The sequence below is a fragment of the Procambarus clarkii genome, chromosome 11, assembly GCF_040958095.1.
Source record: "Procambarus clarkii isolate CNS0578487 chromosome 11, FALCON_Pclarkii_2.0, whole genome shotgun sequence".
NCBI classification, from domain to species: Eukaryota; Metazoa; Arthropoda; class Malacostraca; order Decapoda; family Cambaridae; genus Procambarus; species Procambarus clarkii.
This window is the reverse complement of record NC_091160.1, coordinates 34,317,270-34,332,219: the sequence shown is the minus strand read 5'-3', so window position 1 is coordinate 34,332,219 and position 14,950 is coordinate 34,317,270. Positions and strand designations below refer to the sequence as shown.

Sequence of the window (14,950 nt, the reverse complement as noted above, 5' to 3'; positions counted from 1 at the left end):
CATATCCAGCTAGTTTCCTAAAAACCTATAGCACCTGCTTCATTGGATAAAAGAAAACCCAAAAATTGGCAAGCATTGGACTGGGTAATGACTGTGCTTGTCTGGGTAAGGTGGTAGGCAACTCGAGGCATTGGGTTGAAAGCAGCTATATTGTGTCCCGTTTGTAAAGATAATTGTAAAGAATGAAAAGCACACCTGGCTAAATGGGGTTGTTACATGAATTTCATATCTGGAAATATAGACTCCTCTTTCCCTTCGACATGCATTCACTGTCATTTTTCGTGTACTGGTTCCTTGAAATACAGTACTACTAGCAGATGAACGCTAAATCCACATATTACAGATAGATAAAAGTTTAGTCTCTCACACTGCTCTTAACTTGTAATGGAGGAATATGACAATCGGGTAGACAAATAAAAGTTAAGCTGAGTATACAGGTTTTAGGGCATTCTTCACTGAACAACCAGATGGTAGAAAGCTGGCATACCAAGGGGGAAAGTATATAGAGATGAGAGACTTCCTGTTAAGGCGACCTTAGGATATAAAACTTTGGGAAGATAAAAAAAATTGTTCACTTCTACAAAAAGAGGCTGAGAAACAGTCACCAAATTTAACAATGTTCATAGGAAAGATAATGAAAGATAGAATTTACTTTTGGTTTAACCAAAAATGAAAAGCAGCAACATCAGCACTAGGGAAAACTACAATAATAACAGAGGGATTCCAGTGGGCCAGGAATGAGTACTGCTGAGTGAGAAGCTAGCCGAAAGGCAATTGGAAAACAACAATGCAGATAAAGCAAAAACTCAACTCTAGTTGCTTCACAGCCACACCAAGAAGACAACACTTTTAAGGAACAGGTGATGAATCTGAGGATAGTAAATGATTAATTCACTGAGAATGACAGAAGTGTACGAGGAACTTACCGAGACAGAACTTCAAGGAAAGTTCTTGAACTTTGAGAATAGGTGCTAAACTCATCAGGCTTAATAAAACTAGGTAATTAGCAGCACTGTACAATACTAATTAATTGTAGCCCTCCAACTCACTCGTACTCAATCTTGCTCACAGCCACCTGACCACAACTCACACACACCCTACACACACACACCCTCACCCAATTTTTATACATTTGTTATATGTATACAGTACTGTATTTTGTTATTCTTTTTTTTTCTGATATACAATATCATGGATGTACAAAAGCACATGTCCTTTTGATGATAATGGTCTTTATTTTGCCTTTCTACCCAGTCTCGGTGGATGGGTTGCAACAAGAGCATCAGGAATGAAGAAAAATATTTATGGAAATATTGAAGACCTTTTAGTTCAGTTAAAAGTGGTTACACCCAAGGGCACTGTAGAGCGTTACACAGCTGGACCCAGAGTGTCGGCTGGCCCAGATGTCCACCACTTCATTCTTGGATCTGAAGGTAACTTTTTTTCTTTAGCTTCCTGAATTGGCAGATTATATTTTCTTTTGTTTTTTGTGAATGACAAAAATGTATAGGTGATTTTAATGTTTTACATCCTTTTCACTAAACCATTTCCTGTTTTTCTCTGGGAAGTTTGGTAATGGTGATGTGTGGGTGTAATCTAAAAGCAAAACTTGACCAGTCTAAAATCATGATCTTGGTATACAGTATTATCATTACATGAGACAATTGTATAGTAGCTCATTTGTGGTCTTCTGCCAACCTGTTATCACACTTCATGCATTGCAGTTTTGACGATCACAGCATCAGAATTCCAGTGCTTAAGAAGAAATTAAAGCACTGCTATTGATGATTCTTGGACTAGACATACACACTGTGATGAAGTAAACAATTATTAAGTTAATAAGTGACTGATATTTTCACCTTGAATGAACAAAGAGGGTTTAATAAGTTGTATTTTATTTTATGTTTCAGGTATACTGGGCGTGGTGACGGAGGTGACCATGAAGGTGCGGCCTTTACCTCTTGTCCAGCACTATGGCTCCATTGCGTTTCCAGATTTTACAAGTGGTGTGAGTTGTATGCGTGAAGTTGCTCTACAACGCTGCCAACCAGCCTCCATACGCTTGATGGATAATGAACAGTTCAAATTTGGTGAGGGATTTGTATTGCGTAATTTTGTTCTTTAATAACACTGATATTTCTCTTAAGGATACAGTATTATCAACATTGATCATCATTTATGTGCATTTGCCACCCTCATGGGGTGGGGGGGGGGGGGGAGCAGTGGTAAGCACAGTTGGGTCCAAATTGTAAGGTCCTGCGGTAGGACAGAAGCATTTGGATGGCGTTTCCTCTTTCTAGCCAACTGTCGGTAAATAGGTACCCAGGAGGTGTTAGGCAAATGTTGTGGTTTGTATCCTGGGAAGTTTGGAAATTAGCCCAAGGGACTTCAATAAACCTAACAGGCTTCCCATCCCAGGTTCTGGATAAACCATGTGGTGAACCAATATAAGAAAAGATCATTAAAGGCACATACTGTTTTTCGTGCTGCAGCACTGCATGCAGGCAGCACTGCATGCAGGCAGCACTGCATGCAGGCAGCACTGCATGCAGGCAGCACTGCGTGCAGGCAGCACTGCATGCAGGCAGCACTGCGTGCAGGCAGCACTGCATGCAGGCAGCACTGTCGCACAACATTTCCTCCATCACCAACCCTTTGCTTGCTCATACAACTGGATGTAAAATTGTTCCTGTAAATTGTTATTTTAACCTTTGTCTAGCTGCAATCATCAAAGGTGCCACTTTACCTGTGTACAAAAATACATGACACTGTTCTTATAAAAATGTGATTCATTTGCAACACCTATAGGTCTCGGACATGCAGTAAATGAATTTGATACTCCCAAGTCTCGGATAAATGGGTCCAAGAGCTGCATATACAGTACTGTACTGCACTTGCCTTAAAGCAACAAGTCTTGGGTGTCATAATGGTGTGTGGGGTTCTAGGAAGTATTCATGCACTTATCACCTTGGAAGAATCTAGAAGTTCTGTGATTTTAATTCTGTTCATTCAACTCTCCGAAAATATTTTGTATTTAATGAAATTATATATAATATATATATATACATATGACGACTGAAAACTCGCACCCCAGAAGTGACTCGAACCAGGAGCAATGCAACTGGTAACTACAGGACGCCTTAATCCGCTTGACCATCACAAGCCATTCAGGCTTGTTCGCATATATACATATATAATTTTTGTTTAAATAACACTGGATCTTTTTTTCCAGGTCATGCTCTAAAGCCTCCAACAGGCTTGATGGGCTTGCTCAGTGATGGCATAAAGAAAATGTATATTACACGTATTCGAGGTTTCAACTTGGACACAATGTGCGTGGCAACTCTTCTCTTTGAAGGTACTGTAATGCCTCTCTTGAGTTGTGTGTACCGTATATACCTAAGGTTTCTTAATTACTAATTTTTATCCCATGTTCTTGCTTCAGTTTGCAGAGTGGATACTCAACGTATCTTTAGGCCATTTTAGAAGAGTGAAAAGTTGAATAATGTTTGGTGATTTAGTCATCGAGCAAACTCTGACTAAATTCTAATCCTTCCAGTCATTGCATTAGTGTATCAGTTTATCATATAAGAAAGAACTGAATTTACATTAATATAATTTCTTTGACGACACTCGGGAATACAGTATTGACCCTATGTTAGTATCCTGGCATGTAAACACCCAAAACAAATCATCCACCGACAAAAGAAAAATGTTCAGTCTTTGTTTTTCACTTTGTTTTTCTCTGTTTCATTTATGCATACAGTACTCCTTATCAATACTGTACCCGCAAATTTGACGATTTATCACAAATTTCCTGGAAGTAAGGCTTATATCGGCATATTTTTGTCATTGTAATTTGTATTTTCACCATGTTTAGCATAAAAACATGGTAGTACAGTAATTATTGCTAGTTTCTCATGTGGTATTCTCAACTGCATCACTCTCGGTGTCTTTATATTGAACCTGTTGTTCATGCCGCACAACACAAGGGAACCCAAGTTCCATCCACTTGTGGTCCTCGGCTGTTTGGAGACTCGATTCGAGCACCTGCATGCAGATATTGACCAAAAGTATTATTTTTCGAGTACGATTTTCAAAGTGGATGCTTCAACCTGCAATAATGGACTGTGAGAATATTATCTTTCTCCAATTTTCTTTTAACATTACTATTTACTCCACCACCAGTCTTAATGTTGCACTGTCTTTCTTATTTCTAGAAGAGCTTCCAGTTTCCCGAATTGTTATTTTTGTGTATACTGTATTTTATCCTTACAAATTTTACATAGCTTTATTCTCGTCATTGTATTGTTGTCTTTTTCCTTTTCTCGTTCAATTTATATCCATCAAACCTATTTCTTTTGTTTTTTAATGTTATGTTGATAGATTGGAAGACTTAAAAATATAACAGTATAGTATTGTAATGAAATGCTAAGCTGTTGTGTGCAGATTTTGTGTAAAAAAATGCTTTTATGAGAGAGTGGAATGATTAATGGTCTGCATGGGTCAAGATGAGGACAATTATTTTATTATAGATGTACTGAGACTACATTACTCCGTTTTAATAGGTTGTGAGCAAGAGGTGGCTACACAGGAGAAGCGGATATATGACATAGCACTGAACAATGGGGGCATCCCTGCAGGGGAAGCAAATGGTGAAAGAGGCTATATGTTGACTTTTGTTATAGCCTACATAAGGGTGAGTTGTTTATAGCTAGAATTGGCCCTTCTCTTCAGTAACGTCTAGATTCAGTCGTAACTGGGATATTATCAGAATGGCACGTCTGAATTGTTCATTTTTAACTTCTGTAGTATAAAATTCATTGGGCTGAAGACCATATTTATACAGTTGGTATGCTGCTTTGTAAATAATGTTGAATATTGTTTTTCAGGATTTGGGATTTGACTATGGTGTAGTTGCCGAGTCTTTTGAAACGTCTGTACCCTGGGATCGTGTGTATACCCTCTGTCACAATGTGAAGCATCGCATCAAGTCTGAATGTAAAGGTTAGTGAATTTAAGGGCTCAGTTTGAAATTAAATGTTGCTTTCATTTTATATTGAAGATTTATTTACGTTTGCAAATACTGTATAGTAGATTTTAATATGCAGAGAATGTTACAATAATATCATTCAAATAATTTAACCCATGCATATGAAATTAAATGCAAGTGAAAACGTTTTGGCCCATCCTAGCCCCTTATCAAGTCACAGCTAAGAAACATTATGTATATATATGTACCTGTATGGGTGTGTGTGTCTTATAACCTGACATCTTAGATCTTTATGGTAAAAACCAATTTATTGTATGATGGTCAATCCCCAGTGTATGAACCATTTACGATTTGGAATAGTCACTTAGTTGGTGACAAAAAATAGAACTAGAAGCAAGCAGAATTCTAATTATGTAGAGAAAAGGCAGTACAAAAATGTCCACAAAATTGAGGTGCAGAAAACGCTATTTTAAATATAGCTAATAAAACAATCATCAAATAATGATAATGGCAGTGTGATTAAATATTTGCCCTTTTACCTAGGTAATGATATTTTTGGCAGTAGAAGTCAAAACAATTGCATCTTCTTGTGCAATGTATTTCTTATAATGTTTAGGGAACAAAGTATATTTGTTACCTTGCAAACCATAAGATAAGCTTAGCAACTTAATTCCCAAAATGAATGTTTACAGAGAGGGGTATCAAACACACGTTTGTTACGTGCCGAGTAACTCAAACGTATGATGCCGGTGCCTGTGTGTATTTCTACTTTGCCTTCAACTATCGAGGCCTCTCGGATCCTGTGCATGTATATGAAGAGATTGAGGTAAGTATTTAAATTGTCATTTTTAGTATTATAGTTGATGTTAGCGTGTTATTATATATATCAGAATATCAGATGCAAATGTGTTGTTATAATCATAAGGCTTTTGGAAGACTTCCCAGAGCAAGCTTCCTAAGTGATGTTCTAGTACTATCTTCCTTTTATAATATAACACAAGCAATTTTATTACCGTCACATTAAACGGCTTAAATGTCATCCTTTAGGGTAACGCTCGTAACGAGATCCTGGGGTGTGGCGGGAGCATCTCCCACCATCATGGTGTTGGGAAGATAAGACGCGAGTGGATGAGTCGAACCTTCTCGGAGCCGAGCATAGGTGCAGTCAGAGCTATTAAGGAGTATTTTGATCCTGAAAACATTTTTGCTAGTGGCAATTTGTTGTAAAGATCATTTGGCTGTACGGTTTGGCTGGACCTGAATTGTTCATCTTGTTGGTTTGTTACAGATGTTAATGTGCATTCTAGTGGAAGAAAGATGTTGGTGTCATCATAGTTATATAATGTACACCAGTATCAAATTCACTTTACAAAATTATACCAATTTTTATCAGTTTAATATCAGGATTAAATTTTTTATAAATGTGGTATTGAAAATTTTAGAATATTAATCCATATGGTTATAAATAAACATATATATATATATGAATATAAAATTTCATTGCTTTATTTGAAAGAAAACAAATATGTATGAATCTTTTTAACAAATGGTTCTATTATATACTGAACTAGCAATGTTATGGGTTATGCAGACGACGAGTCACAATAACGTGGCTGAAGATATGATAACTAAAGAACACATCAGAAGACAGAGAAACAACGACATTTCAGTCCTTCCTGGACCATTCATTGTCATGTCTTGTGATCACGACTTGATAATGGGTCCAGGATGGACCGAAACACTGTCGTTTCTCCATCTTGTGTTGTGTGGTTTGGTACTCTCGTCGTAGGTTATGCTATAGATGTACAGTATGTTATTATATTAATGAAAGCAGGTTTTTTTTTTCAATTCCATTTATTTTCTGTCCCCCTCTTATTTCCTATTAATTAGTTTTTTACAGGAATTAGTTATTGACTTTAGTTGCAAATGAAAATGGTGAATTTACCTGGTGAAGTCGGGTGGTTACCTTGAAGTGCTTCCGGGGCTTATCGTCCCCGTGGCCCGGTAGTCGACCAGGTCTCCTGGTTGCTGGACTGATCAACCAGGCTGGTGGACGCGGCTGCTCGCAGCCTGACGTATGAGTCACAGCCCAGTTGATCAGGTATCCTTTGGAGCTGCTTATCCAGTTCTCTCTTGAACTGTAATTATGTACTGGTACTGTACAGAATGTTAAGCCAACCCAACACAACCCACCCCGCTTCACATCTCATCTATGTGAAGTTTAGCACATGCAAGGAAACTTTGGCGTTTCTTAATTAACTTTAAATTGCTACCGATATTGTAGGCATCCATGAATGTCTTGATAATACAACTGCTTAGAAATGTTTTGTCATAAGACATGAAACTTTTTAGTGGTTTCTTAAACCAGATTTGCTGCACTAGAAGTGGCACGAGTGTATGTTGAAGATGACACCCACAGTTAGGTATGATATCATTTTATGCGGTGTACAGTAGCACTAAAGAAGACTTATTTATTACAACAATTTGGAATAAGCAATTGGTTTTTCTTGTAAGAGATGAAATTTGTATGTGTGAAATTCTTGACTAAAACTCCAAAACATACATATTTGTTTTCTTTTATGGTGGATACTAAGGTTTAAGTAAAACAGTTGCACTTATGAGTGTGTATGTGTGTATTTTAAAGGAAATTGCTATACTAAAACCAAGGAAGGAATATTAAGAAAATTGTCTTATAAATCATTGTTGTTGAGTACTGCTTTGTACTGTAGTAGATCTTGTGTGTGTATGTGTACATGTACATATATGCATGTGTGTCTCGGTGTATGCTTGCATAGCTGTAGCCACATAAAAGTACACGCCTGCACAAAGCAGGTCTAAAAAAATTGCTCGGTACTGCAAGCACATCTCGATGAGCAGAACTTGGCAAGGACAGACAGATGTGCATGTGCATAAAAATACACGCACATGTACGTATAGGTGCATGCATATACACAACATGCACAATTATATGTTTACACAACACACAGGCATACATATATATATATATATATATATAATTACATTATGGATTCCATAATTATTTTGTGCCTTATGCACTGATGATACATCTTCGTATTAGTCATTATACATAATTCATACTAACTTTCACACTAGCTGCCTAGTATGAGAGTTTGTGCCAAATCGCATGTTGGAATCTTGATTTTTAAAAGTTTTATAATTAAGGACGTAATAAAAAGGACTAAAAGTTGGTACAACTTTACAATGTCTGTTGATAAATGCAGTTCTTGCGTGAAAGTGTTTTGAGGCTTCAAGTGCTGAATGACTATTTGAAGTGTTTCTGCTCCTGTTGTGTATAGGGGTTTTAGCCCAGGTTTGGAGGGTTATGTTTCCAGTTAGCATGTTACAAATTCAGGCAGAGAAAAAGCTAGTTTGTTGCCTTCTGATTCAATCCAGAAATTTGGAAAGTGGTTTATGGAACTTGTGACTGGTATAATAGCAGTTTTCCCCCCAAAAGAAATGCCCTCTCTACTTGAACAACGGCTGTTATGCACAAGTCATAATTTACATTAATGGTAGGGAACGTTAGTGTTACTATTTACTCGCTGCACGTTAGTAAGTGTTGCACAAGTCTGTTGGCACAAAGCCACGATTTCTGCGGCTTTATACTATTTGTCTTGCGACTGGAATTTATTGATTTGAGGACGTCAATCATGGCATAACGTGGTGTATATTCTGTACTGTAAAGGTTTATTGTGTCTGAATTGAACATTTCTTGATCGTTCCTAGAATTTGCTACTGGTTTTGATCTCGCTAGTATAATTCTCGTATCTTCATTGCCCATTTTGTTAGTTGAGTGCTGTGATTTGATTAGTCAGTCTAGTATAATTTTTTTTTTTTTATCTGAATTAAGTGAGCTAAGTGGAGAGGCTTTGTACCTGAATCAGTGTTCTATTGGGAAGTTGTATTTTGGTTATCTTGAGGTTATCTTGAGATGATTTCGGGGCTTTAGTGTCCCCGCGGCCCGGTCTTCGACCAGGCCTCCACCCCCAGGAAGCAGCCCGTGACAGCTGACTAACACCCAGGTACCTATTTACTGCTAGGTAACAGGAGCATAGGGTGAAAGAAACTCTGCCCATTGTTTCTCGCCGGCACCTGGGATCGAACCCAGGACCACAGGATCACAAGTCCAGCGTGCTGTCCGCTCGGCCGACCGGCTCCCCTAGGTGTGTGATGGTTGGGTGATGCAAAATGCTTAATTCTTTCCTCTGGATCAAACATCCCTTTTTGGAGAGAATTCATTTCTAGGTCATGTTTTAGGTGAGAGTTCCTTGATGTACATTTCGAATATTAGTCTAGTAGATTTATTTAGTCATGTTGTAGAAACAGAATAGGTAATTTTAAAGGTACAGTACTGGTCCTGTACTGTTTTTCAGTTAACTCTCGAGAGATGGTTTCATAACCATATGTGTACAGCGAAGTTGGTGTGGGCTTGTAGAAGGATGTTCCTTTAGCTTAGTCAACACAGTTAAAAGAATCTGGAATGCTCTCTTGGTGAGATGTTTTTTTGATTTAGCCAAGTACGGTATATTGAAATGGAGATAAAAGCCTGAATGCAGGTGAAAACCATAACAAAATGTTGACCAAAATTGAGATAAAAGTATATATTTTAAATTTTTACAGTAATTGTGGTATTAAATTGGTTATACTGTATGTTAATTATTCACTTAATAATTTCAGGAGAAGTATTTATAGTACTTTAGGCTTTTAGTTCATGATAAGCTGAAGATTTAAAGATACATTACTTTAGATGAACATCAGCTTTGATTTTTTTTTACAGTTAACAGTCTAACTATTTAATTGGCATTCCTTCAGGGAAACTATAGTGGAATTAAAAAATCAATGTAATATAAGAACAAATTTGTTTAGAAAATATTCCAAGTGATAAATCATTGCAACAGTGCTCGTCAATATTCGTGTACAGTAGGACACTACAGTAGTATGTGTACACGTACAGTACTGTACACGTACTCACGTACAGTACCGTGCGCGAGGACGTACAGTAAAAATAAATTTTATGTTTCATATTTCCCGTTAATGAGGCAACTTGCATTGAATGCTTTGTGTGATGCTCTTTAATTTGAGGTCTAATGGAAAATATGTACATAATTATACATCCGTTTATCCGTGTTTAAGCCGCACATCATAAGAGGCTTGCATGCTGTACTTGACCAAGGTCCTCTACATCTACTCTTGTTATGTTACATGTTGGCATGAGAAGTTGCCTTTTATGTTTATTCTTGAGCTTTTGGTTTCCTCATATTTCTAATACATATGAAACATATAATAACTATCTTTACGCTCCAGCTCCCAAAGGTTTCATATTGGGGGTCAAGTCACTTGTGTAGTATTCCTCGGCAAGTAGTTAGATGATTGCGGTCACCACCGACACGTTAATATAGAAGTGTGACTAAAGTTTTTGAAAAAGATTTTACAAATGTTGCCTAATCTTTTTTCTGTAAATATGACACATTATTACGAATGGAGAACGTGAATTTTGTTACACTGCACTGAAGGCAGTAGGTAATATTTTTTTTTGGTATTATGGTGACCGATGTTAATGATGTGGTTTCATGTATAATGTCACACTTGAGTGTAATAAGTTAAAGTGAATGTTTTGTAGCTTAAGCTTTTTATGGCTACTAGTCAATGTATTACCATTCCTACCTGAAATGTTTTTTGTTTATGGCTTGCATTCTTTGTACATGGCCTGCATTCTTCGTACATGGCCTGCATTCTTCGTACATGGCCTGCATTCTTTGTACATGGCCTGCATTCTATGTACATAGCCTGCATTCTATGTACATGGCCTGCATTCTTTGTACATGGCCAGCATTCTCTGTTCATGCCCACTGCATTCTTTAATAGCAACACATTTGCTCCAGATCCATAATTCATCTTTTACCTATAACTTTGATTAGCTTTTTGTATCTGTATTAGTGCATCAGTTGTGTGTGATTGTATTTTCTATGTACTGTATTTGCCGATACATTTTCCCAAGGATGCCAGTATGGTATAGCTTCATTTTTGTTTTTGTTTTAATTGATGAGATGAGCATCTGCTGGAAAACTAATTGATGGAAAAAGGCAGAGGTTTTTAAGTATTTGGATGATATTTCTTAACTTATGTTTCAACTTCGTGTTGCTGATAAGGGTGATGTTTGATAATTTGATTTTTATCCAGTTTTGTAATAAATTTGCAGTGTGGAGAATGTTTTATTAGAATGTGAGTTTCATTTCTAGAAAATATAAATTTGAATATAGATGATTGTTACAGATATATGTATCACAATTGTGAGACTTTGTTTGCGTGTTAGTGTTACTTGAGTTTACACGAGTAAGATAACCAAGTTCAGTGGATCAAGGATAGTTTTACAAAGGGGTTTTAAGTGTTCTAATCATAAGTAATTTTTTCTTTCATTTGCTGTCTGTTAACAAAGATGTGTGCCTCGGTACGTACACCATGTGTTTAGTTATTTCTTTAACACTGCTGTGCCCGAGGCATTTATTGTTCGTGAGATACTCATTTTGTCATGACATGTACATCTGTGATAAATTTTTCATTGTGATGTACGTCGGTATTACTTGAATAGTTAAACCATATTTTAAGATGCCATGAAGCTTTCAGAAGTATGAGTTGTACATTGTGGGCATTAACTAATGCTAAATAATGAGATAGCATATTTGTACCACCATAATTCTGCTGCTGATTAATTGTTCAGCTTCAAAAGTCATGTTTAGTTCAGGTGGATACCTTAACATGCATTGTAATTTCCTTAGATGGAATGTCAAGTGATCATAACAAATATTCTAATATTATTATGAAATATTTCTTGGTATTAGTAGTGAGATTTTTTTTATATAATTTGTAATAGTTTGTAATGAGGTAATGTCACTAGGTTTTGTGAAGTTATTGGACATCAAAATGTCATTGTGTACATTGTAGTACTAGTTGGTGAAAGGTATTTGATACCAAAGTACATAAAGTACTCTGTATTTGATACCAAAGTACATAAAGTACTTTGTATTTGATACCAAACTACATAAAGTACTTTGTATTTGATATCAAAGTACATAAAGTACTTTGTATTTGATATCAAAGTACATAAAGTACTTTGTATTTGATACCAAAGTACATAAAGTACTTTGTATTTGATACCAAAGTACATAGAGTACTTTGTATTTGATACCAAAGTACATAAAGTACTTTGTATTTGATACCAAAGTACATAGAGTACTTTGTATTTGATACCAAAGTACATAAAGTACTTTGTATTTGATACCAAACTACATAAAGTACTTTGTATTTGATACCAAAGTACATAAAGTACTTTGCATTTGATACCAAAGTACATAAAGTACTTTGCATTTGATACCAAAGTACATAGAGTACTTTGTATTTGATACCAAAGTACATAAAGTACTTTGTATTTGATACCAAAGTACATAAAGTACTTTGTATTTGATACCAAAGTACATAAAGTACTTAGTATTTGATACCAAAGTACATAAAGTACTTAGTATTTGATACCAAAGTACATAAAGTACTTAGTATTTGATACCAAAGTACATAAAGTACTTTGTATTTGATACCAAAGTACATAAAGTACTTAGTATTTGATACCAAAGTACATAAAGTACTCTGTATTTGATACCAAAGTACATAAAGTACTTTGTATTTGATACCAAACTACATAAAGTACTTTGTATTTGATATCAAAGTACATAAAGTACTTTGTATTTGATATCAAAGTACATAAAGTACTTTGTATTTGATACCAAAGTACATAAAGTACTTTGTATTTGATACCAAACTACATAAGTTTCATGGAAGTGAAATTGTGCTTGCTATTGTTTGACACGGCAAGACTATTGTCCACCATAAAGTTTACCTTATACGGTACAAACCCAAGTATCAAAATATGAAGATATGAAAACTAAGTCACTGATAAAATATGTGGAGTATATCCTAGCTAACTCATTTTTGACCCATGCTGAATTACCCAAGTAAATTCTGACATACAGTAGTCTCTTTCTTGCCTAAATGAGTTTTAAAGTCTAATATCCCTTTAATTTTTTATATACGTATTGTATTGGAATTTACTCAAACGGATTCAATTGTGCTATCTTGAGGTTATCTTGAGATGATTTCGGGGCTTTAGTGTCCCCGCGGCCCGGTCCTCGACCAGGCCTCCACCCCCAGGAAGCAGCCCGTGACAGCTGACTAACACCCAGGTACCTATTTTACTGCTAGGTAACAGGGGCATAGGGTGAAAGAAACTTTTGCCCATTGTTTCTCGCCGGCGCCCGGGATCGAACCCGGGACCACAGGATCACAAGTCCAGCGTGCTGTCCGCTCGGCCGACCGGCTCCCTAGACCATGACTTGCAAACAACCTTTTTTATATTGCATTTACTTCTATGCAATATTCAGTAATTAGAATAAATGCTTCTCTTGCTATCTTTTGTCACAATTTTGTTTTATTAGTTAAAATGGTAGAACATATTTGTGCAAATTTTGATACCAAAATCTTTGTAAAAATAAATGTTTAAATGTTTGCAAGTGTTTTGTTTTCAGGACTGCATTTGTCATAAAATCAGTTATTTTTTTGACTGGTGTTCAGAAAACACCAGATTAATCCCAGAACCAAGATGTATGAGCTAAGAGGAAAGGCTACGGAAGCCAACCCTCATGTCCCTGGAAGACAGGAGTAAGGAGAGACATAACCACACATAAAATTCTCAGGGTAGTTTGGACAAAGACAAACTATTTAGCATGAATGGTACGTAAACAAGGGGAAACAGGTGGAAACCGAGTACCCAAACGAGCCACAGGGACATTAGAAAGAACTTTTTCAGTGTCAGAGTAGTTAACAGATGGAGTGCATTAGGCAGTGATGTGGTGGAGGCTGACTCCATACACAGTTTCAAATGTAGATATGATAGAGCCAAATAGGTTCAGAAATCTGTACACCAGTTGATTGCCAGTTGAGAGGCAGGACCAAAGAGCCAGAGCTCAACCCCCTCAAGCACAACTAGGTGAGTAGTTGTGCTACTCACACAGTTGTGAGTAGCCACACACCCACACCCCCACCCACCAGGGGTATATAAATAATAATTTCTTGCACATATTTGCCTAATTGTGCATAAATTAGAATACATTGAAATAGTTTTTGTGAGCATCTGCTCACTACTGGATAGTCTGGGTTTACTTCCCACACATAAAGAGATGTTTAGACATGTTCCCTTACCCTTAATACCTCCGTTAACCTAGCAGTAAATAGGGAGTTGGTAGGCAACTGTTGGTGGAATTTTATTCAAGGAAAGGTTGGATGTTGACCTAGTGGGACCTGGATACGCCTAACAGGCTTTCTGTCCTTAACAAGAAACTATATTGATTAGCAGATTGATAAAAAAAATTTTGATATGTATTAAATTGCATGCAAATAAATTTTTAGTGTACTGGAGTATTAGAAGTTTTATCATGGTGTATTTTATGATTGTGCTGAACTCTCAACTTTACCGTACTGCGTACTGTGTTTATTTACAGTTACATCACTGTTAGTTACCGAAGCTGAACTTGATTGGAAAGCATAAAAAGAACACATTTTGTTGAGAGCTTGGTGCACGCGTTTGAGGTGGTTAAATGCTAATTGACTAGAAGAATTGTTTATATCTTAGTTGTATTTTGAAAATATCAATGGTAGATTTAATTATGATTTCACAGGTCTATAGCAAGTATAAATTGACTTGTAGAGCCCATGGTACTGTACACATTATATTTGGTACAGTAGTATGACAGCTGTTACTACTATGCATGTTGAAGAGTTGCTGAATCATTTGCAGGGTAGTGTCATTCATTGCATGCTATGACCAATTTTGACTACAAGGCACGGTATATTGTTTGTTTTCCTGCTTTAAGAATAAAATGTAAACTGATA

The 14,950-nt window shown here is 36.5% G+C and overlaps 1 protein-coding gene across 1 annotated transcript in view; it reads left to right on the top strand.

Annotated features, from left to right (window-relative positions):
- Positions 1–14,950, top strand: part of Agps (alkyldihydroxyacetonephosphate synthase) — a 21,303-nt gene extending 6,353 nt beyond the window's left edge. The window contains exons 7-13 of the mRNA XM_045742447.2: positions 1,255–1,433; positions 1,911–2,090; positions 3,233–3,358; positions 4,569–4,699; positions 4,893–5,007; positions 5,686–5,819; positions 6,041–14,950. Of these exons, the coding sequence (XP_045598403.2) occupies positions 1,255–1,433; positions 1,911–2,090; positions 3,233–3,358; positions 4,569–4,699; positions 4,893–5,007; positions 5,686–5,819; positions 6,041–6,220 (1,045 nt within the window). The 3' untranslated portion in view covers positions 6,221–14,950. The remainder of the gene's footprint in view (positions 1–1,254; positions 1,434–1,910; positions 2,091–3,232; positions 3,359–4,568; positions 4,700–4,892; positions 5,008–5,685; positions 5,820–6,040) is intronic.